Here is a 24,922-nt window from a genome sequence, read left to right as displayed (position 1 = left end):
ATATGGGAAATGCCCGTGTGAGTGAAGTAAAGAAGCTTGGAGAAGCCTGGGAAAGACTAAGATGAAAGTCTGACTTCAAGTGAAGGAGAAAGCCCATGTTTCTCTAGTCAGACACAGACACTATGCTCTGGAGAAAGGAATATCTTTCTAACTCTCAACTCCTCTCCACTACTCAAAAGTTGTGCAGAGGTGCCTGGGTGGCTCAGTCAACTAACCGTCCAAGTTCGGCTCAGGTCATGATCTCACCATTCCTGAGTTCAAGCCCTGCATCAGGCTCTGTGCTGACAGCTCAGAGCCTGGAGCCTGTTTCGGATTCTGTGTCTGTCTCCCTCTCTGCCTCTCCCCTGCCAGCTCGCTCTCTCTCTCTCTCTCTCTCTCTCTCTCTCTCTCAAAAATAAACACTAAAAAATTTTTTAAATAAAAATAAAAACAAAAGTTGTGCAAATATGGACAAGTAAAACTTCTCCAAGACTTAGTTTCTTTGTCAATTGAATGGGGATACTAATAGTATTCCCCTGCTACAGCTGGGCTAGTAAATGAAAGTGTATATAATTCAAGCTCAGTGATTGGCATTAAACTTTTAATAAATCTGGCTATTGTAAATATAACTTGATTAGTTCACCTCTCTTCTAGATAAAAAGAAAATAGATTAAAAACAACATTTCTCTTTTAAGATGCAGCAAAGGATAGTGAGTGCTATAAAGATAATTAAAAAGCATGGGCTATGTAACCCTACAGACCAGAGTTCAAATTGTATTTCAGCCCCCTAAAACTTACTGAGACATTGCAAATTAATTAAAATAGCTGAGACTTACCTCATTTGTAAAATGAGGGTAATAATAATATCTATAGTTTATAGATATAGTTGTTTCAGGGATTAAATGAGATAATAAATGTATTCAAAATCCCTACGCAGTGCCTAGCACATAGTAAGAGCACAATACATTTTAGTTATAATCCACTATTGTTCTCTATTATATAGCATGATAATTTCATGGCTAATGAGTTAAGTAGAGTCATCAATTCCTGAAACTAATAATTACAAATTATTCTCTTCAAGGTTTTCATCATCCTTTTAAAAATGTTTTAAAATCTCTTTTCATGTTGTCCTTCATGGTTCATGTATTCAGTGGTCACACTTGTCATCTTCACCAGAGTATGTGCCCATTTTAGAGGTTGTGCCCTCAATGTGCCTGTTACAGTGGCTTTGTTTGTTTCTTCCTAGATTTTGGTTCTAAGCTGCTTAGGTGCTTGGTAGCCAGAGATGCAAATTTCACACAGTTGTATGCAAAATAAGAATAAATATATTATGAATGAGAGGCTAAGAGATTTTCCTTGTCCAGAGTGCTGAGCTTGAGTACCAAGGCTTCAGTGAAATACATTTTGCTCTCCAAAGGGCATTCTCACATCCTTCCTAACTCTGCAATATTTCCCTATAAAAACTGAGTCTCAGATATCATATGATTTCACTCATTTGTGGAATTTGAGAAACTTAACAGATGAACATAGGGGAAGGGAAGGAAAAATAAGATAAAAACAGAGAGGGAGACAAATCATAAGAGACTCTTAAATACAGAGGACAAACTGAGGGTTGGCTTAAATGGGTGATGGGCATTAAGGAGGGCACTTTTTGGGATGAGTACTGGGTTAAGAGATAAATCACCCAGCTCTATTCCTGAAGTCAAGACTACACTGTATGCTAACTTGAGAATAAAAAAATAAAATAAATAAAAAAAAAAAACACTGAGTCTCCAGTGGGTTGCAATTGCTGACTATAGTCCTGTGCCCATAAAAAAAAAATGCCAATAATGGTTGTTAATTGAATGAAACGGAAATAAGTTGAAATAAGTTGAACCTTAGCAACATTACAACCAGTCTTCTTTCAGTATAAAAGTGTTATAGACTAAACGGTCTATAAATGTTCATATTATTTTATTTCTACCAACCACATCGCATGTCTGGTCATGTGTCCTTAGGAACTTTGATTTTCTTTTATACCAATGAAAAAATGAAAACTTTGCTAATCCTGTTGCAATCCTCTCTGAGGATCCATTCCTGTGTCTGATTAGACAAGTGTTGGTATATGAGCCTACCTTTAGGCATGGCAAACATTCAATATCCCTCTGCTTATTTGGTTTTAAAAAGGTTTGTGAAGTGTACATCTGGGTATTCTCAGCACTTCATTTTCCTTCTTTTCCAAGTGGCATTTAATACTAAACAAAAGCTGATCAGAGGTTGGGAATTATCCTTGGCCCATTGTGTTTCCATGGTTACAGGTCTGTGTTGTTCATCTTCCGAATTCAGCCTCAATGACTTACGCTGCCTTTGTGACCTGTGCTTATTAAATCTTGATTACTATGTTCCATCTGCATTGGCCTCTTACTTATACACCACAATAGCTTCTAAAGGAGGCAGTCTTCCTACATTGTGATTGAAGCATCTGAACACAAACATCACTTTGTCAGTATTTCTCACTTCTCATGACAAAGTCCACACTAAAATAACTGGCCCCTTTTAAAGTTATGCTTTGAGGAAAGTAACATCTTTTTAACCTCTTTTAACAATGTTATTCCTTCAAAATTCTCTCCAATGTATGATTAATCACCTACTTTTCTACCTTCCCATCTAGAAAAACTATTATTTGTTTGTTTCACTACCAAGGTAATGAATGGATTAATATAATCTAGAAAACAATGAAGCAGTGCTACCAAATTAATAGAACATTACAACACTAATTAATAGAAGATATTTTGAAAATGAAAATGTAATTCAATTCAATCAGAATGCCTGCTGCCTTTGTAAGTAAATTTTAGAAAATCCTAGATGAGAATATTTGTAAAATAGAGAAAATTGAATTACCAAAGGAAGGTAATTGAAAAACAGTCTGTATCAGAATTAGACACTGCTGCCTGTAACAATAGTAATAAAAATAATAAGAAAAATAGTGTCTTAAGTAAAATAGAAGTTTTGTTCCCTAATAAAAGGATTCTAAAAGTAGGCAGTCCCTGGAAGGAATGGCAGCTCCATAGTCATCAAAGACCCAGGCTTCTTGTAGTTTCTGCCTCAGGAACTTTAGCAGGCTGATTCACAATCCATTAGCATTGCTAGAGCTCCAGCTCTCATAGCTACATTCCAGGAAACAAGATAGAGAAAGGGGAGGACTCCTTCAAACTCCACACATCATATGTACTTACATCTCTTTGGCCAAAAATTAGTTATATGGTCACATGTGGTTGCAAAGAACTCTGGAAATATAGTCTCTTAAATGGGCTACAAGGTGGCCAGCTAAAAATCAAGATTCTGTTACTATAGAAGAAGAGGAAAATGGATATTGTGAACAACTGGCAGTCTCTATCAGAAATCCCAAAAATATAACATAAAGATTATAAAGAATGCCATGAATAGGCACTACTGACAAAATCATATTTAAATAACTGTTGTAGCATTTGAAAAACAACTTTCAAATATTTCTTTGTTTTAAGGAATATTTGACAAATTAAATTTTAATCTCTTCCCCTTTTTCATCTCACAGTATTGTCTTTACCTTCCCTAGACAATTTGATAATAAAGATAATTGACATTTATTGAGCAGACTAAGTGCTAAGCAATGAGCTTAATTTTAAAACCCTCAGGCCAAACTTTTGAGGTGGTTATAATTTATTGCCATTTTATAAAAAACAAATTTAAGGAGATAAGTAATTTGACCAAAGTCATAAAGCTAAGTGGTGAAGTCAAGACTCTAACTCAGTCAAGTTGACCAGGGAATTCTGTTCTCACTATACTACAGCACTATTCACTTATTGTAATTATAATTTGCTCCTATGCTTTTATATACTTCTATATACAATTCTTATCTCCCTTACCTTCTGCGTCTTACATCCAATTACCTTTTTCTACTCATTTTCTAAGCTAGAACTCAGTAAAAACCTAAAACGTACACTAAGAAGCAATTTAGGGTTAATGTGTTCACTGTCGTCGTATATTGCCTAATATAGTCCCTTCCATAAAGTAGGTGCTCACTAAATACTTAGGGGCAGCATACAAGAAGGCTAGAAGAAGGTACTGGGTAATGTATGGATGAGTGGTTTCAGGTAAATGGTAGAGGAAGAAATAGACTATAAAACGTAAGCAGAAAAAGAAAGCAGGAATGTCGGGTGAGTCTGTACTCTTGAGTTTTGCATTAAAAGGTTAGAGGTTAAATAAAGATTACAGGGCTTAGCAGGATTTTGTGCAATTTGGGTTCTGATGGTTTGGTTTTTGTTTGTTTTGATTTTAACATCTGGGAATGTTGAGAATGTTTGAGGTATAAAAAGTCTGAGGAGGGGCACCTGGGTGACTCAGTCAGTTGGGCGGCTGACTTTGGCTCAGGTCATGATCTTGCACTTTGTGGGTTTGTGTGCTCACATTTTATAGTCTATTTCTTCCTCCACCATTTACCTGAAACCACTCATCCATACATTACCCATTACCTTCTTCTAGCCTTCTAGAACCCCTTTGTGGGTTCAAGCCCCGTGTCGGGCTCTGTGCTGACAGCTTGCAGCCTGGGGCCTGCTTCAGATTCTGTGTCTCCCTCTCTCTCTGGTCCTCCCCTGCTTGCACTCTGTCTCTCTCTCAAAGATAAATAAAGATTTAAAAAAAAATTTAAGTCTGAGGAAATAAGGAGAAAGATAATGTAAGGGATAAAATGTAAAAATAGCCCCAAAGGAAGTGAGACAGTATGAGATGAGGGCGTAAATGAAAAGCAGAACCTCAGCAAAGACAGAGAAGTCCATTTTCCTGAACTGTATGGAAAAATGGAGGTACAGGAACAATAATTAATCTCCTTTACTGCAACCTGAAATTAGGCACTATTGCTAGTTGAAATGAGGATAGGACAGGAGATATAAATGAAAAGGAATAAAAGAGGAAAAATGTTGGAGTCCAGCCAAGAAGTGACCCATGAACTAGATGTGGAAAGTTAGGCACAGAAAAATCATCGAAGAACATCGCTACAGATGGGCAAATCAGTATGGTAGCAAGAGCGATTCTCAAGGATCTAGTGGAGAAGTCACAAGGAGAAAGGGAAACTACTGACATGAAAAGCAGCCAGTGAAATGGATGAAGACAAAGGGGACTGAAAACAGGATCAGGGTATTTGGAGAAGACTGAGGTACGTGGGGGAAGTGAGAGGTGAGTAGACTTTTCCTCTGATAAATGTGCTCTAGTCAGCCATTGCATTAGAAGGTAATTTGAAAAAATGTCCTACATTAGCATATGACAAAAGGAGAAAAAAAGAAGAACATTCTGTGCAGATCTAATCTTTGGGGGTATTCAAAGCAACAGCATATTGTTTATTATCATATTTCATAATCACAGAGTCATTATACCGAACTGACATTTTTCTCAAGTACCCCTTTTATTTTCCTCACCGCCACTACATTTTGCTTCCATGATACTCTTTACAAATTTATCTCTTTGGCTAAATGAGATCTTGAGCTATTGCTCAATGAAATAATGAATAAATCAGTATGTACTCCAGACACAAGGCCACCATCAGCGGTGGTAATGCAAATGTGAGATTTCTCCATGAAGAGATTCCTATGATTTCAATACCATTACAGCATTAATGTTAAATTATTTACCCAACTTGGCATAGACTTGCAATCATTTATCCACCTTTCTTCATCTGGTTCCCTTTCTGGTAATGAACAAATATTTTTCAAAATAGGAATAGTCTTAGAAAAGCCATCAACATTATTAGCAAATTTCAACGAATCATTCAAGAAAATATTTACTGGCCTCATTATGATCCCAACACTGTGTGGGCACTGGGGATCTAGTTGTCACAAAACAAAGTTCCTACCATCCCTCATTTACATTTTGATGAAGCAAGTAGACACTAAACGAATAATTTAGTTTATGGTGTATCCACTGGGAATAGGTGCTGTGAGGAAAAAAAAAAAGGACAGGCTAGGATAGATGAGGTAGGACTAGGGAGTGAGTAGGATAGTGAGGGAGAAAAATGCAATCTTAAATAAGAATCAATAGAAACCTTGCTTGTGAAGGTAATATTTGAGTAAAGATCAGAAGGAATTGAGACAGTAAACTAGATATCTGTGAGAAATAGTTAAGTAAGACTGGGAACAACAAATCAAAAGACCTAAGAGACCCTGAAGTTGGAGCCTGCATAGTCAGAGAAATGATGGGGTTGTAGATCATTACAATATGGGAAGACATTGGAGGATTTTGTGCAGAGCAATAGCTGATTGGGCTCACGTTTTTAAAGGATCACTCTGGACATTATGTTGAGAATAAGCAGTAGATGGCAACAGTGGAGCCAGACAGATGGTAGAAAAGCAATTGCAATATTGAACTGAGAGGCGATGGGACCTTGCTTCTGAAGAGCATTAGCAGCAGTAGTAAGAAGTGATAGGTTCCTGGGTAAGTTTTGGATATCCATATTTGCTAATGGATGGGATGTGGGATTTGAAAGACAGAGACAGGAGTGACCCCATTATTTTTGTCATGAGCAAATGAAAAGTTGGAGGTGCCATTCGGGCAGGAGGGATAACTACAGGAAGAGCAGATATGTTGCTTTTCTGTTGATGCTGTTAAATCTGGAAGGCTCAAAGAGGATCAACTTAAATGTAAGAAACACCATGTAATTCTTCCAGATGGCTCAAGTTAGCTAAAGGAATAAGGGATTGAGGACAGTTAATCCAGGTCTACTTAAATTGAATATTCATCAAACCCAGACTCATGAAGCAAAGGTCAAACATTTTGCTTCAAAGACCAAAGGAGGGAGGAGAGGCCCCGGCCCTCATCTCCTCTTATCTGTCACTTGTGGTCTGATGAGAGGTTCTTCTCTCAGCCAGGGTGTCCTCCTTCAAGCTCAGGGGACAGAGGCAATATATATAAGGCTAATTGCTCCTCTTGCAGTGGGGTTCAATTAATGGTGAGATCTCGTAACATTTTCATAGCAATAGAGAGTGGGTAATAACCAAAAATTGGCGTTGGCTCTCAAATTTTATCAAAGCAGGAATGATGTGCGGCAGGTCTTTGAGTAGGATTCAGGGATTTTTTTTAATCTGTTTTTTTCCCCTCTTGCATCAGCATCACAAGTAAGGATCAGTGGTAGCTTATCAGTCCCATCCACCATCACCCCCCATTCAGGGTTGTTTCATCAATAGCAGGGGCTCACTTCTAATTTGCTTATTGATTTCCAAGAAAAATCTAGTGCTTGTGAATAACTCTCCTTATTTGATAAACTGAATTCTCTTACTTAATGAAGCAAAGTTAAGTGATTCTTAAATAAAACATTTGCTCCTATATAAAAGTTGTATCCACTTTTCTTTATCCCAAATACTATATTGGCTAACCTAAACATCATTAACTTTTTCTTGTTTCCTATTGCTCCCCTTTATGAGGCAAGACAATCTTTAAAATATTCTAAAAACAACAAAAAACAAAAAACAACTTCCCAATTTAGAAATGTTTAGCCTTCATGTTGACGCTCCCTGTTCTGTTTCCTTTCTTCTCATCTTTACTGCGGTTGTGGAATATTACAAAGGAGCATGCTATTGGTCAAGAAAGAGCCTGAAGGCCCTGATCTGGATTTTGGTTCCTTAGCAGCTCTGTGTATACTACCGTCAGAATAAAAGTGTTTTCATAAACTACTGAACAACCAGCTAGTTAAACTAAGCCATGCATTTTTAGCCCTTATTATCCAGGAGAGCACTTTTCGTGTTTACCTGGCTGCAAAGGAAAGAAATAAGCTGATGAATCTTATCCAAAACAGATTACATTGTGAAAAACTGGGAAGGGGTATTGAAACTGGCATGCTGTATGTTTTAATCTAATGTGGCTATATTACATGTACATGTTAATATTTGAATGAATTGAGTCGTTTTGTATCCCGTATCTTTCTCCAGAAGGTGATAAAAAGAAGATATAGGAAACGAAGTTGCAAATATACATGTATATGAAAATGAGAGAGAATAGAAATAAGTGGAAATGTATACAAGGCACACTGATAGTCAAAATATGTTATTAACTGGATGTCTCCACAGACTTTTCTACTTGCCTCTTTTTCTCATTGTTAATAGAAATATTATAGTATTTATCTGTTGTTATTTTCTCAAGTTCACTGATCTTTTCATCCGCAGAGTTTAATGTGCTCTTTTTTCCAGCTTTATTGACATACTATTGACATATAACATGTAAATTTAATGTGTACAGTGTAATTATTTGATACGCATATATATTGTGAAATGATTACCACAGTAAGATTAGTTAACACTCCATCTCCTCACATAACTACCTTTGTGTGTGTGTGACAATAGCATTTAAAACCTATTCTTTTAACAGCTTTTGGATATATGATCCAGTTTGTTAATTATAATCACTATGATGTACATTAGATCCACACAACTTACAGCTGGAAGTTTGTACCTTTGAGCAAATCTCCCCATTTCCCCATTCCCCAGCCCCTGGCAACCACCATTCTATTCTCTATTTCTATGGATTTAGCTTTTTAAAATTCCTTATGTAAGTGAAAACATAGTATTTGTCCTTTTCTGTGTGACTTATTTTACTTATTTTACTTTTCATAATGTCCTCAAGGTCTTCATCCATATATACATCACATCTTCTTTATCCATTTACCCATCAGGAGACACTCAGATTGTTTCTATGTCCTGGCTAATGTGAATAAGTGAATAATGCTGCAATAAACATAGGGGTGCAGATACCTCTTTAAGATAGTGGTTTCATTTCCTTTGGAAATATACCTAGAAGTGGGATTGCTAGATTCTATGGTAGTTCTATTTTTAATTTCTTGAGGAACCTCCATACTGTTTTCCATAGTGGCTGTACCAGTTTACATTCCCACCAACAGGGCACGAGGATTCCCTTTTCCCTACATCCTCACCAACACTTGTTCTCTCTTATCTTTTTTTTTATGTTTATTTATTCTTGAGAGAGAGAGAGAGAGAGAGAGAGAGAGAGAGAGAGAGAGAGAGTGCAAGAGGGGGAGGGGCAGAGAGAGAGGATGACACAAAATCTGAAGCAAGCTTCAGGCTCTCAGCTATCAGCACAGAGCCCAGTTCAGGGCTTGAACCCACAGACTGCGAGATCATGATCTGAGCCGAAGTTGGATGCTTAACCAACTGAGCCACCCAGGCACCCCTCTTATCCTTTTTATAATAGCCATTCTAACAGGTGTGGGGTGATACCTCATTGTGGTTTTGATTTGCCTTTTCCTGATGTGCCTCTCATCTGCTATTAATCCATCTAGCCAATTTCTTACAGTTCTTTCATGTTTGATTTCTTTCCTCTTTTATCAGGCTCACCACATCCCCATCAAGGTCCTTCTGAGACAACCTTTGTTAGCAGTCTGCCACCCAGGAGAGGAGATAGAGTAGTTCCTGAGGGCTGCATTTGTTGCCTGGTAGAAAGGGGCCTCTACAGCACCTTCTAGCATGGGAGATATACTCGCTCTTACAGGGAATGGAGGGGTACTTCTGAAAGTGTTGAGTGTTTAGTGATATCTGTCTAGCCAAAATCCTAAGGGGCAGATATTCAGATATCCTTCATCCTGTATCTAAGTATCCCAGGTTTTCCCAACCAGGGCCTTGACTTTACCCCGGAAGACCTGTCTTGGCTGAACATTTAAATAGTTCTGGATCTCTGCAACATTGTCAAATCTTCATTTCACTGCTCAGTTTTGTCTGCTGTTAGCTCTTCCACTATGAGAGGTAAGAGCCTCATGATAAGTTACCAAAGGTGCCTCTGGCTTTCATACTTAACCTTTAACTGCTTGTCCATGAATCTCAGTTTCTTCTTATCCCTTTCCAGGGAGTCAGTACCACTTAGCAGAAACCAGCGAACTACTTGTAGGTATTGTTCCCTCCCTATCTTTCAAATGACTAAATTATCACAACTTTAAGGTCAGTTCATTCCACTGAGATGTTTTCCCAGGTCACCACTGGTGAACCTTTAGCAATCAGGGCACCATATTGTGCCAGGGGCTATGTGTGTCCCCAAATAATATTCATATTGAGGTCCTCTCTGCCTGCTGGGATAAGAATGAGTGAGTCTCCAAATCCCATCTTATCACCTGCTCCTCAGACCACTCCTGGGACTACTTATGCGAGTTCAGACTTCCAAAAAGCAGACACCACAATAGCATCTTATGTGCAAAAGACTAACTGGATAAATTTCTGTGAAACAAAGAGGATGACTCTGAACATGACAGAGGTAGAATCCAGACTGAGATGAAATTTGACCTCTAGAGAGAAGGGGAGTGAGGAAAGATGATGAGGTAGGAAGATTCTTAGACTGCAGTGCAGTTTAAAGGAAGTTCTGGCCAGACTGAAAAGTGTCCTTGAACCAAAGTCACACAGTGAAGGAGTCCCCATCTCACAGAAATGGATCTGCATTATTCCTCCCTTTCCTCCAGCCATGCTCAGTCTCCCTTTCCTCCTGCCATGCTCAGTCACTAAGTGAGAACAGCCCATGGGAAACATGGCTTTCATGGCAAATGCGGTTGTGGAACTAGAAGGACAGACTCTGGGGCCATCAGTCAAGCATGTTGTTAGCAGCAGCTAGAAATCTGAGCAGCACATTTTCATGGCTACGGTCTCCACAGGTCCTTGCTAACTAGTCTATGTAAATGCTGCCCTCTAGAGTTCTGAAGGCACAACCCCTAGGTGTCTGATTCCTAAATATCTACTGCACAAACTCACCTCTGTCTTCAAATTCAGACAATTCCATCCCTTCCTCCTTCTCAGCTTACAATGTTTTGTTTCCTACTTCACTGAAAAAAATAGGCACAATAAGAAAGGAACTTCAACATGTTATCACCATGTATATACTTCTTTTATTCCTGCTACTGGGGAGAAAACATTCTTGCATAAAACAAAGGTCAATTCCTCCACTTGGCTAGGTCCCATTACCTCTGAACAAAATTCCAGAAGTTCTCAGTCCTCTCTCTCTTCTTCTCCCCCGTCCTCTCTCATCAATCTACCTTCTCTACTAGATTACTCTTATCATATAAAAACATGCCATTATTAATCTTTAAAGAGGGTTTAGGCAGCCTGTGAACAACTCTAAATTCTGGGCTAAGACAATGACCAGGAGGCTTGAGAACTCTTGTCCTCTTTCTCTTTATTTCTCAATCCTTTCCTTTCCTTCATCTTCTTTCATTTTCATCCTTCTTGTTCCTTTTGTTCCTATGCAAATCCTTTGGGTAGCACAGAGATATCCTAGTCTTCCATGAAGGTTGCCACCATTGTTTGCATCCAGGGCTGGCTGATGAGTTATTGGCCTTGTAGTTGTGAAAGATACAGAAGGAAACCAAGAGAAGGCTTCTCAAAGTTCTTCAGTAGCTCGTCTGTCTCTTATTCTTTTTTACCATGTGCCATTAAGTAAGATTTATTCCCAAACCTCTCTCTAAGGTATTTGACCTCTGAAAATATTAGATTGCCCCAAATTAGAACAAGGATACTTTTGTAGTGGGATCTCATTTATTAAAAACAGGAGAAGAACCTCACTTATTTTATATGTGGACAGAATCTCAGCGTGGGCCAAAGTGTGTCTTCTCTTGGAGTCAAGATAAATATATTTATAACTAGAACACCCTGAGGAGTGGCCACAGGGAAGCCTATGTATACGAGGTCTCGAGACATCCCAAGGCTAGAAGGAACCAGGTACGATGTATTCATATCAATAATTGTCAAACTTTATCAGGCATCCAAATCACCTAAAAGCCTTGTTAAAATTTGGATTGTTAGGTCCCACTCCCAGTATTTCTGACTCAATAGGTCAGAATAGGGCCCAAGAATTTACATTTCTAAGTATTTTTCAGGTGATAATGATGCTGTTAATTTATGGGATCCATGGCTTTAGACATTATTACAAGAGAGGACTGTCTCTGAGGGTAGTGTTTATCATTCTGTCCTAACCCCTTCCAGCATCATGGATTTATACTATGTCCTAGGGAGAGAGAGAGAGAGAGAGAGAGAGAGAGAGAGAGAGAGAGAGAGAGAGAGAGAGAAATAAATTAAACATCACTGAGGCTCTGGAATATTTGGCTTTGGTAGCTTTCTAATTGAATATAACAGGAGAAGGGGGAAATTATTCTCATCCACAGTACCACAGGTCATCAGAGCCCTATACCTTGAGTGTTCAAAGGTTCTAAGGCATCATGGATAGTGCCTGATTGGAATGATGAAATGGAGAGAGTGCCTAATGGAGGTACACATGTCACCTGAAACACAGTTGTTGATGATGATGGTGGTGGGCTTTAACTCCTTTTGGTCAGAATTTTGCCTAAGGCCTTTGAGTGGCATCATTTTAGTATTAAATTACAGTTCTTGTACTGTCTATAATTTGCAATTTGCCAACTGACTGGGTACATGCTCCCAGGGTTTCAGTAATGTGTACATTCAATAAATTAGAGACTAAACAAATTAATGCTATGATTCTTATCTAAAGAATGAGATAAAAAGCAAAGAAAAACATTACTTGCTTCAGGCCACAAAGGTTGGTGGCAGAATTAGAAATAGGAGAGAGAAAGCTCCCTAACCTTCTTCATGGACCACGTTAGTTACTATTAAATATTCATTTAAACTGCTGACCATTTTCAAATGAAAAAGATCAATTCTGATTGTTATTGAATGCTGGTGACACAAGAAAGAATGTGTATGGCTAACTGGGAAACATCTAAGACCACTGGTTTTTGACAAATCTGGGATTGCTTTAACAAGGGTCAAAAGCAAAAAAACTCCAGAGCACCTGGGTGGCTTAGTCGGTTAAGTGTCCGATTCTTGATTTGGTTCAGGTCATGATATCATAGTTTCTGGAGTTCGAGCCCAGCATTGGGCTCTGCACTGACTGCATGAAACCTGCTGGATATTCTCCCTCTCTTTCTGCCCCTACCTGGCTCATAATCTCTCTGCCTCTCTTAAAATAAATAATTAAACTTAAAAAAGAAAAGAAAAGAAAAAAGAAGGCACCAGACTCTATGACTAGCCTGTTGGGGAAGGAGTTCTGTTTTTCAGGGAAGGAAGTTATAAAGGAGAAGGCAGGTAAACAAAGCATGCTGTTCATTTTGGGGTGAAGATGAAATCATTTTTCCCAAAGCCTTTAAGGATGGATACAATCTTCCTCCACAGAAAAAATAAATACTAAGAAAAATAAGATTGTCACAGACGGAAAAGAAGCTTCCCCTACTATATATAGGAACAAGTATAGGCTTAAGTCACCTCCAAAGATGGATTATCTCTGAACTTCTATAACACAAGGAAACTTTAAAAGAGGTATATAGAGTATAAATCTTCACAGGATCTTTAGAGAAGGCTTTGTTTAGAAGTCACAGCCCTACATGTTGTGCAATATACAGGCTCTAATGTTATTAGATAATTAAAATGCACCTGGAGTTCATGAATGCTTTGAAAATATGATGCTATATATAGCATTAAACATTTCATTTGTAGCTGCAGAAAAATTGTGGCTTTTACTAGAATAATCAATAAAGCAGAATTTGGGATGATAGTAGAACCATAAGCACATTCACAAATTTGGAAACTAAGAAAGATCCAGCAAAATTTATCTTGGGTGAAAGCACTGAGAGATAAAAATATGTAAAGAAGACTATCTTGATACTGTGGATGAATGAGAATTATTTCCTGAAGAATTGGACACTCCCATCATTTTTCAGCTACTAAAAGCTTATGAAATGAAGAGGTCACTTCGCCTTACAGATGTTCAAAGTAAAACTACACATGGAAGTTTTGTTATTGTCACTACACATGCCAGTATCTTCCCCACAGAGGTGGCTCTAAAGCCGTGGGTCTAAAACTGAGCTGCCATTTAGAATTTGGTGGGGTGATTTTGTAAAATCCTGATACCCAGCCTATACCCCAGAAAATTAAATTAGAGTATTAGGGATGGAACTTAGGTCTCAGTTATTGATTTTTTTTTTTACAGCTTTACTGAGGTATAATTGATACACAGTTGTCCCTAGAACACAGGTTTAAACTACATGGGTCCACTTACATGCAGATTTCTTATAGTACAGTATGATAAATGTATTTTCTCTTCCTTTTGGTTTTCTTAATAACCTTTTTTCTCTAGCTTACATTATTATAAGAGTATGTTTATGATACAGATAACATACAGAATATATGTTAAATGACTATTTTATCCGTGAAGCATCTGGTCAATAGCAGGTTATTAGTAGTTAAGTTTCTGGGATTCAAAAGTTATATGCAGAATTTTTTTTTATTAGGGGGAGAGAGTGTGTGTGTGTGGAGGGGGGGTGCAGAGGGAGAGAGAGTGAAAGTGAAAGAGAAAGAGAGAGAATCTCAAGCAGGCTGCATGCTCAGCCCGGAGTCTGACACAGGACTCAATCCTACAACCCTGGGATCATGACCTGAGCCAAAATCAAGAGTCAGATGCTCAATTGACTGAGCCACCCAGGTGCCCCAGTTATATGCAGACCTTCAATTACATGGGGGGTTGAAAACTGTACAAAAACTACATATATTCAGTGCATACAATTTGATGAGTTTAGACGTGTACAAACACTCATGATAACCATCACTACAGTCAAGGTAGTACCATATGCAACACTTTCCAGAGTTTCCTTGTGTCCCTTTGCTTTTTTTTTTTTTTTTTGCTTTATTTTGTGGTAAGAACACTTAACATGAGATTTACTCTCTTGACAAATTTCGAATGCATAATATCATATTGTTAAACTATACAATCCATGTTGTATAGCAGATCTCTAGCACTTATTCATTGAACATGACTTAAACATTATTCCTATTGAATAACAATAACCCATTTCCTCACTACCCAACCTCTGGGAAGCACTATTATATTCTCTGATTCTATGAATTTGACTATTTTACATATGTCATATAAGCGGAATCATGCATTATTGATCTCATTATGACTAGCTTATTTCATGTTGGATATCTGTCAGGTTCATCCATGTTGTCACAAATAGTAAGATTTCCTACATTTTTAAGGCTGAATAATATTCCATCGTACATATATACCATATTTTCTTTACCCATTCATCTGTTGATGAACATTTTGGTTGTTTCCACTTCTGGGCTATTATGAATAGTGTTACAACGAACATGGGAGTGCGATATCTCTTTGAGATCCTGACTTCAACTTTTTGGATATATATACCCAGAAGTGAGATTGCTGAATTATTTGGTAGTTCTATTGTTAAGTTTTTGAGGAATCTCCATACTATTTTTTCATAGTTGTTATGCCCACCAACAGTTACATTCCCACCAACAGTATTCCAATTTCTCTGCGGCTTCTCCAATGCTTATCTTTTTGTTTTTTAATAGTAGTCATCCTAGGGGCAACTGAGTGGCTTAGTTGGTTAAGCATCCAACTCTTGATTACGACTCAGGTCATGACCTCACGGTTTGTGAGGTCGAGCTCCATGTCGGGCTCTGTGCTGACAGTGCAGAGCCTGCTTGGGATTATTTCTCTCCCTCTCTCTCTGCCTCTTCCCTGTGCTCTCTCTCTTTCTCTCAAAATTAGTAAACATTAAAAAAAAGTTTTAAATAATAGTCATCCTAGCAGATATGAGGTGACATTTATTGCAGTTTTTTTCTGCTTTATTGTGATGCTTTTAACCTCAGCACAAAGAGTAAGTAATTTATCTTCCACATTTTCTTTATTGCACTTCTGATTTGCATTTTTCTGATAATTAATGATATTGACTATCTTTCCACATATGTGTTGGCCATTTTGCAGGATACAAAATTGATATATAAAATTGGTTGCATTTACATACACTAATAATGAACCATCTAAAAGGGGAATTAAGAAAACAACCCCACCTACAATAGCATCAAAAAGGATAATATACTTAGGAATGAACTTGTTTTTTCTGTAGAAACAGAAAAACAATTCTAAAGTTCTTAGGGGACCACAGAAAAATCATAGTAACCAAAGGAAGATTGAAAATGGACAAACAAGCTAGAGACATCACATGTTTGGATTTCCAAATATATTAGATTTCCAAATATATTACAAAGTTGCAGTAATTAAAACAGTATGGTACTGGCATACAGACAAATATATACACTAGCAGAATGGGATAGAACAGAAAAAAACCTATCGTGTACACAATCAACTGATCATTGACAAGGAATGGGGAAAAGAAAATCTCTTCAACAAAAGGTGCTAGGAAGCCTGGATACACAAATGCAAAAGAAAGAAACTGGACCCTTATACTATACACAAAATCTACACAAAATGCATTAAATACTTAAATGTGAGACTATAAACAGTAAAACTCCTAGAAGAAAACATAGGGGAAACGTTCCTTGAAGTTGGACTTTGCAGTGATTTCTTCAATGTGACACCAAAAACACAGGGAACATAAGCAAAAATAGACAAGTGCAACTATATCAAACTAGAAAGTTTCTGTACAGCAAAGGAAACAACCAACAAAAATAAAAAGGCAACCTATAGAATGGGATAAAATATTTGTAAATCAGACATATAATAAAGGGTTTATTCCCAGGAGGTATAAGGAACTCCTAAAATTCAATAGCAAATAATCAAATAACCTGGTTCAAAAATGCACAAAGAACTTGAAGACATTTTCCCAAAAATGTCAGTTATGGTCTCTAAAGCTCTAGAAATGAGTCCATGTGTACCTGTGGAGACTCTAGGTCTCTGGGGTAAAACTCAAGTATGTAGTAAGTAGCTCCTAAGTGGTCTACCTATATTTATCCTGATTTGTCACAGAAATCTTAGTCTATTCTATTGAGATTTTTCCTGTATATAAACCCATTATTTTATTACTTACTAAATATAGGTACCTATAAATATAATTCAACTAACATAGAGTTTGGCTGTCTGTTTCTTAGAGTTGCCTCTGTATTAGCTTCCTATTGCTGCTGTAACAAATTACTATAAATGTAGTAGTTTGGAACAGCACAAATTTATTATCTTAAAGTTCCAGAGGTCAGAGTCTGAAGTGAGACTTGTGGGTCTAAATCAAGGTGTCCACATAGCTGTGCTCCTTCTGGGAACTCTAGGGGAGGATCTGTTCCTTGTCTTTTCCTGCTTCTAGAAGCTGCCTGGATTCCTTAGATTGTGACTCTGATCTCTGCTTCCATCATCACATCACCTCCTCTGACTCTCACTCTCCTGCCTTCCTCTTACAAGGACCTTTGTCATTACACTGGGTCTATTCCAGTTTTCCAGGATCATCTTATCATCTCAAGATTGAGATTATCTGCAATGTCCTTTTGCCGTATAAGGTAACATAGTCAAAGGTTTCAGGGATTCAAATATGACAATTTGTGGACCCTTATTTTATCTACGAAATTGTAAATAAACTACCATGTGATGGGCACGTGACCATAGTATTGCTGAAATTACATTGTATTAACTTGGGTTCATTTTGCCTGTCCCATTGGTTCAAACAGTGATTGACAGTACATATCCACAGTCATGTGGATCATGGAAATCTCTCTCCACAATGTCACATGTGATTATAAGTCACCATTTGTCTCATTCAGTTTCAGTGCATTTGTTCAAGCCACAATTTTTCCCTGAAAAATAGTTGCCAATTTAGGCACACTTATATTTTATCAACCTTTCCAATTTCAGTTATTTGAATGGCATAGGAATATAACCATAGTGTATATTCTCTACAATGTTAGGCCACTGGCCCTTACACTTATGGTAGAATATGTGGTTCTCTAGTCTGCTCTTCTTGTGTTCTTCATTCATTCAATAGATATTTTCTAGGCACCAGCTAGAGGCTATAGTGTTCTAGTTGCTAAATCAAGGGACCTCAGAGATTGCTCTACAGGAGTCATACACACAGACGTAATAAAAGACAACCTTTGAACTCCTAACCCCACAGAACATTAACCACCAGTTTATAGGGACTCTTTACATGTCACATTCAGAGAATCTGGGTTGTTTGATTGGTTGTTATCACAAAGAGAGTGCCTCTGTGGAGTAGAGTTGTGCCAGATCATCCCTGGGGCTGCGGGCCAGCCTATCAGTGGCTGGTTTGGACAGGTGCTCATTCCTGGTCCAACTACAGCGGCTGGTATTGTCACGAGGGCTATAGTGGTGAGTATTGCGCTTAAGAACCCCTCAGAAGGAGGTCTGGAGCATCATGAGCATTCTGAGGTTCTCTGAGTGAGGCAGTGCCTATTGGAGGCAACATGTTTAGTGCATCCTGGACAAAAGGCAGATCTTAATGTTATTATTGCATATTTCACTTACCATCACTTCTCATTCTCTTCTTTCTCCCTACTCCTGTATGGACACATCTTAACCCATTCACCTGGTAATCGCAAGCTACTGTTTTGTCATCTCACTTTTTTAATTTGCTGATTCTTGCATTTTATTGAGAATGCAAAGCACATGCTTTCTAATTTCTTTTTTCTAGTATAATTTTTTAACTATTTATTTTACCTTTGTATCATGAGTTCAGTGGTTTATTGTTATGTTTCAGAATTCTAAGCTTCATGTTGGATTGCTTCTGTTTTCTCCTCTGTGAATGATTAAAAGTCCATAAGACTTGGTGCTTATCACACATAAGGTCCATGAATTTCACTTTGTCTTTATCGCCAACTAGCAATTATTAGAATTTGCTTCTCATTTTTGAAGCCAGTAATTAAATGTTTGGTATCTATCTGGTACAGTTTTCCTGAACTCATTTCCTGAATTCATCCTCTAGTCGGCCTATATAGCTATGAATTAGTTCCTAGATATTTGGAAGTAATGAGTAGCTTGTCCCTTGTCCAAAACAGTGCTTAAAGTCTACCAGTTCACAGGTTCCTGCTTATAGGGATCTTTTTGTCTCGGAGTCTTTCAATTCCATCTTCATGTTCCAAGGTGCCACACACACCATGGGTTCACTTCCACCTAGCATCATTGGGTACACTGAACTGTGGTTCTAGAATCAAGTTATAAAAAGAGATTGCTTCATGGAGGTGCCATGAGAGCTGTTTGAGAAACTGTGAATCAAGTTTGCCTCTAGTGAGAATGCAAAGCGTGGAAGGGCAAGGGGTTAAGCTTCCACGTCCCCTGTAACAGGTGAATGTGAACACAGGTATGCTTCACCACAGACCACTGGCTGCTCAGCTTGGGCTCAGGACCTGTAGCAATTGGAGCTTTGAGCATCATAGCATGTGATGGGGAAGAGTACAGCAAACACCATGGTACACTGCTAGAAAGGGAAGCAGCTGGCAGGTGCAGTATCCTCAGCAGGTGCCTGACAAATCAGACCATCCAGCATCTGCTGCAGTCAGTCTTGCTTGTGAGCCCACAGGGGACACTTCCAGAAATAATTCATGGGTACCGTACAGAGGGCTGATAGTTTACAGGACCAGATTATACCAGTCAGAGACATTTGAAGTCACGACCATCAGTGATTCCATTGTTCCAGCCTCCCAAACAGAGAAAGCAAAGCTTCTTGGCTTCTCTGCTCAACAGGCCTAATTTTTAAAAATTGTTTTACTAAGCGTCCGACTTCAGCCAGGTCACGATCTCGCGGTCAGTGAGTTCGAGCCCCGCGTCGGGCTCTGGGCTGATGGCTCAGAGCCTGGAGCCTGTTTCCGATTCTGTGTCTCCCTCTCTCTCTGCCCCTCCCCCATTCATGCTCTGTCTCTCTCTGTCCCAAAAATAAATAAACGTTGAAAAAAAAAAATTTAAAAAAAAAAAAAAATTGTTTTACTAGTGGTGAGAGGGCCTTCTTTATTCATCTTGAGCAATGTCAGCAGTGACAAAAAGAGCTGGCCATGTAGGAAGGCAAAAAACAATGATGTCAATGGAACATGAACAATTCTCAAAGATATATAAAGCATTGGCTCAAGGCATTGAAATTGGCAGAACAACAGCTAAGGATGCCACCCTTCCACTGTAGGGAGTGCAGTGCAGGAACTCAATGGGCAGTTATGAAAGTGGCATGCATTGGATGAGGGTACTTGAAGGTCTGGAATTCTAGCAATATTGCAGGTAGAAACTGAGAGTAAGGACTTTTCTTTGTTATTTTTAATTTGCACTCACACTTTGGTTATAGCATCCACTTCAGCCTACTGTGGAAGCCAAGGAGAGAGGATTTCTGAAGGTTTCCTTATTATGGCCTTCAGCAGAATAGAAATATTACCCAGGACATGAATGGACGGTGAAGGCTTTATCTTCCCTGTGGTTCAAATTTTAGGTTAAAGAAGTGAGGATATCATTTAAAAAATATTTTTTTTTACTGTTTGTTTATTTTTGAGAGAGAGTGGGGAAGGGGCAGAGAGAGAAGGAGACAAGGAATCCGAAGCAGGCTCCAGGCTCCAAACTGTCAGCACAGAGCCCGAGATGGGGCTCAAACCCATGAACCATAAGATCATGACCTGAGCTGAAGCCGGACGCTTAACTGACTAAGCCACTCAGGCGCCCCAAGAAGTGAGGATATCATTTAAAGAAGATGGGAAAATAAGTTAAAGATGCCTTAGACAGATAAAGATATAAACAGCATGACTATGAAATAAGTATGTCTTTTATGGGAATAATCAAGGCACCTCAGGAGCAGGAAACAACATTCAAACAGATTTCTTTGCATCCGGGCCTGCTAAAAAACCAGCAAGCAAAGCATAAGCAGATCTTGCAGATAGGAAAATAGCAAAGTGAAAGATGAGCTGGGAAAAATTTACATCCAGAGGGCGGTATTTTCTTGCATGAGACAATAGTGGGACTTGGAGCCTATTCCCTACCTGGAAATTATTGCAGAGATTTTGAGTCCGTGTCCAAGAAGATACTTTGGAGTGGAAGAATGATGCCCCTTGGCTCACTATCTTCTTCATAACCATCTATGTGCTCAAATCCTTGAGAGTAATTATGCAGAGGAGCTTAATGTTTGCAGTGCTGGGCAGAGTGGGTGCAGGCCAAAAGGCTGTCATCAGTGGACTTGAGTCTCATCTGCCTGGGTATTTGCTGCTTCTGTCTACAATGGGCATCTGTCCTATACAATTTTTGCTCCTATTTTAACCCTAACTATGTATTTTGGTACTTATCAATCACCTGAGAATTTACTAATACTCTTACTTTCTGGTTAACCAGCTTGCTTGCTGTCTTCTAACTGTGTCAAAGTCTCTTCCTTTACCAGTCCACCTCTTCTAGCTGAGGTGGAGAATGTTGAGGTTTGTTCCTTGGCTGTTGCTGGGTTCTTTGTTGGTTTTTTGTGTGTCAATCATCTTTTCAACTATTAGGAATTGTGTCAATGTTCGCTTAATCACCGTGGGGTGTTTCTCTACAAACAGCACTATGGTTAAGGGACTTAAGACATTCCATTTGTTTACCATATCTCATCTAATGGTTGCATTGGTTATTCCTTTCCTCCTGTTCCTGGCCTCCACAATCCTGCTCATGGCCTCACTGTTCCAACACATGGAACAATGCAACACCATAGCACTGGTCACTGCAGCTCCAGCATGAAAGCTCACACCACTGCCCTCAGGTCTCTCACCATTTTCCTCATCCTCTTCACTTCTTACTTGCTGACCCTACTCATCTCTATTATGAGTATCTCATTGGATAAAAGGTCTTGGTTCGGGGCTTGGGGAGCTGTCATCTGTGCTATAGTCTCTATTCACGCCACTTAACTAATGCCGAGCATCCCTAAATTGAAAAAGTTTTCAAGATAAGGTGCTGGAGCCTAGAGACTGACTGAGGCACAGGGTACAACAAGACCCCTGGGTAAATGGGAGTATGCATTGACACAACTAATACCAATAACCAGCATTATTCTTGACAATCCCCCACGTAATAGTAATACACCATATGTGCAAGCCTTATTCTCCTTCATCCCACAGCCATCTATCTCTAATCAATTCTTTCTCTATTCCATGGCACTCCTTCATTTGCTTTCCACAATCACCATGTTGGTCCCAACTTTCTCATGCATTTTTATTTTATCCTTTTCATGACTGCCAATTACTTTATGCATTAATATGAATCCCTTCCCCTCAAGAATTTATTGCCCACACCCTGAATATTCCCCATGCTAACCCCTCAATCCACTTTCCTAAACTTAGTCAAGAAAAGGTCTTGCCATCTCTCTCTCTCTCTCTCTCTCTCTGCTGCTACTGCTTCTAAACCTTTATCCAATGACATAAATTTTCTTATTTGGTTCTCTACCAAATACTGTCCCTTAATTCCTCTAAAACTCAAGTCAAAAATGAACGCCTCTTTTATTTTCATTCACCAAGAAACTATACTCTTCCCAGAATAGCAGACTACTGACCCAGTCTGGGTTCATCCTAGAACCTCTCCAAATATTGGCAACCTAACTGGGTCAATTGTAGATAGTTTCCATTGGTTGGATACTTGCCTCTCTATTGTACTACAAATTGGACAGAACTTTCTAGGAAGATTCCTAGATTGAGGCTTAGCTGGTTTTCGATATATAACCCAGGGGTCAGCTGGGAAACTCCTCTTACTTTGTAAAATCTGAATTACATTGGCTTAAATTTTCTATTCTCTTCTATATGTGCTCGGTCATAGTCCAAAGTCCTCCTCAAATGGGTAAGAATATAAGAGTTGCATAGTACTCAATTAAAAATCACCTGTAGGACTTTCCTGTGCTTTGGAAGCCCTTTTCAGCCTTCTCAATCCCACAGAACTCTCTCATATTCTTTCCTTTGCAAAAACTAGCCCCACTCTCTTCCCATGACATCTTGTTCATCATTTCTCCCCTCTTCACCCTGGCCCACCCGCAACAAAGTGTCTTGGCAACACCCAACTCTCAGGCCTTTGGGTCTCAGCTTTTGTCTGCTCCAGGCACTTATCAAGGTATTTTTCCTAAAGACAGCTTCATCTCTTAAGGCATCCTGGTGCCTGAGGTTTCACCTTTTATATGAATCAAGCATGTGTGATGAACTGAAATTCTGGCTCTCTCACTAGAAGACTGAAGCACCTGCTGAGAAAAAGCCAACCTATCGGGAAAAGGACACAGTTATCTCAAGCTAGACTGTGAAAGAAAGACTTAGTCCCTGGAAGGGAATGGAAATTCCCATCTGGTCTTGGGTATGTCATTCCAATTTGTCTCCAAGTAAAGCCATCCCTTAAATTCACATTTGAAACTGAGGATGTGAGGGGCGCCTGGGTGGCACAGTCGGTTAAGCGTCCGACTTCAGCCAGGTCACGATCTCGCGGTCCGTGAGTTCAAGCCCCGCGTCGGGCTCTGGGCTGATGGCTCAGAGCCTGGAGCCTGTTTCCGATTCTGTGTCTCCCTCTCTCTCTGACCCTCCCCCGTTCATGCTCTGTCTCTCTCTGTCCCAAAAATAAATAAACGTTGAAAAAAAATTAAAAAAAAAATAAAAAAAGAAACTGAGGATGTGAAACAGAAGCATAGTCTGAGAGACCAGTCTCACCAAAGACTCTGTGCCATGTGTCAGACCTCAGAACCACTGCTGCTGTTGCATAGAAAGGTCAGTGAACTATATTTTCCCACTTCATGGCACCACCCACGCAGCCTTGGCATTTCCCAAGCTCCAATGCTTCAACTATAGTAGAAGGTGGATGGAACATGGTGGATGCGGTAATATCTGGGGAACACAGTCATAACCCGATGAAGTGGGACTGAGAAGAAGAAAGGAAAATAAGAAGTAGATATCAACGTTGTGTTACCTAATCAGAGACCCCCAGGAATGCTTAGGAAGCTGGTGGGGAGATAGGTTGCAAGGGTTTGGGATCTGAACGGAATAGGTGGGACAAGAGACAGTAAAATTTGAGTTACTGCTATGGGTCAATTATAGTATCCACATCTTACATGTTGTAAAATCTCAGAAAGCTGAAAATAACAGAACTGTAACCTCCATATATGTGTAAATAAAGAACGGGGAGGGGAACCCTCCCCTTGACTATCACATACATAGATGCTCTTCCAGAATCTGTTAAATATTTGTCATGCTCTGTCTTCTTTTGTATAAAGTGTAATGGAAAACTTATTCTGGATATACAAAAGGTGGGGTGTTAGAGGTAGTTGAAGGGGTACAGAAATAAAAAAAATACAGTGGAAACTGAAATAATAACCATCCCTTATATTTATGGCACCTAACAATTCACAAAGAGTTTTCACATACATTTTCCCATTTTCAACTAAAAAGACAGGTCAAGATCATCCAATTCAACCCAGATGGAAAACAGATCTGAGAAGGTCAAGTGAATTACCTAAATTTGCATTGTTTGTTAATACCAGACCTAAGAACCAAGGGAAAAGAAAATGAAACCAAGGGATAAATTTTATTTTATTTTTTCCCCAATATATGAAGTTTATTGTCAAATTGGTTTCCATACAACACCCAGTGCTCATCGCAAAAGGTGCCCTCCTCAATACCCATCACCCACCCTCCCCTCCCTCCCACCTCCCATCAACCCTCAGTTTGTTCTCAGTTTTTAAGAGTCTCTTATACTTTGGCTCTCTTCCACTCTAACCTCTTTTTTTTTTCCTTCCCCTCCCCCATGGGTTTCTGTTAAGTTTCTCAGGATCCACATAAGAGTGAAAACATATGGTATCTGTCTTTCTCTGTATGGCTTATTTCACTTAGCATCACACTCTCCAGTTCCATCCATGTTGCTACAAAGGGCCATATTTCATTCTTTCTCATTGCCACGTAGTACTCCATTGTGTATATAAACCACAATTTCTTTATCCATTCATCAGTTGATGGACATTTAGGCTCTTTCCATAATTTGGCTATTGTTGAGAGTGCTGCTATAAACATTGGGGTACAAGTGCCCCTATGCATCAGTACTCCTGTATCCCCAAGGGATAAATTTTAAAGAAGCAAAGAGTTTAAATTTGGAAAAAGATGATTAACATTTAAAAAGGAAATACTTTATTTTTTTAATGTTTATTTTTGAGAGAGAGAGACAGATCAGGAGT

At 38.9% G+C, this 24,922-nt stretch overlaps 1 protein-coding gene across 1 annotated transcript in view; it reads left to right on the top strand.

Moving 5' to 3' along the window:
- The window catches only part of TAS2R16 (taste 2 receptor member 16), a 56,132-nt gene extending 32,902 nt beyond the window's left edge, over window positions 1-23,230 (top strand). The window contains 7 exon segments of the mRNA XM_045052638.1: window positions 17,979-18,111; window positions 19,100-19,349; window positions 20,789-20,906; window positions 20,908-21,112; window positions 21,114-21,143; window positions 21,145-21,429; window positions 21,432-23,230. Coding sequence (XP_044908573.1) covers window positions 17,979-18,111; window positions 19,100-19,349; window positions 20,789-20,906; window positions 20,908-21,112; window positions 21,114-21,143; window positions 21,145-21,429; window positions 21,432-21,638 — 1,228 coding nt within the window. The 3' untranslated portion in view covers window positions 21,639-23,230.
- The last annotated feature ends 1,692 nt before the right edge of the window (window positions 23,231-24,922 follow it).

Source organism: Felis catus, chromosome A2 (assembly GCF_018350175.1).
Source record: "Felis catus isolate Fca126 chromosome A2, F.catus_Fca126_mat1.0, whole genome shotgun sequence".
Taxonomy (NCBI): domain Eukaryota; kingdom Metazoa; phylum Chordata; class Mammalia; order Carnivora; family Felidae; genus Felis; species Felis catus.
Note: the sequence above shows the minus strand (reverse complement) of the source record. Positions and strands in the feature narration are given on the sequence as shown.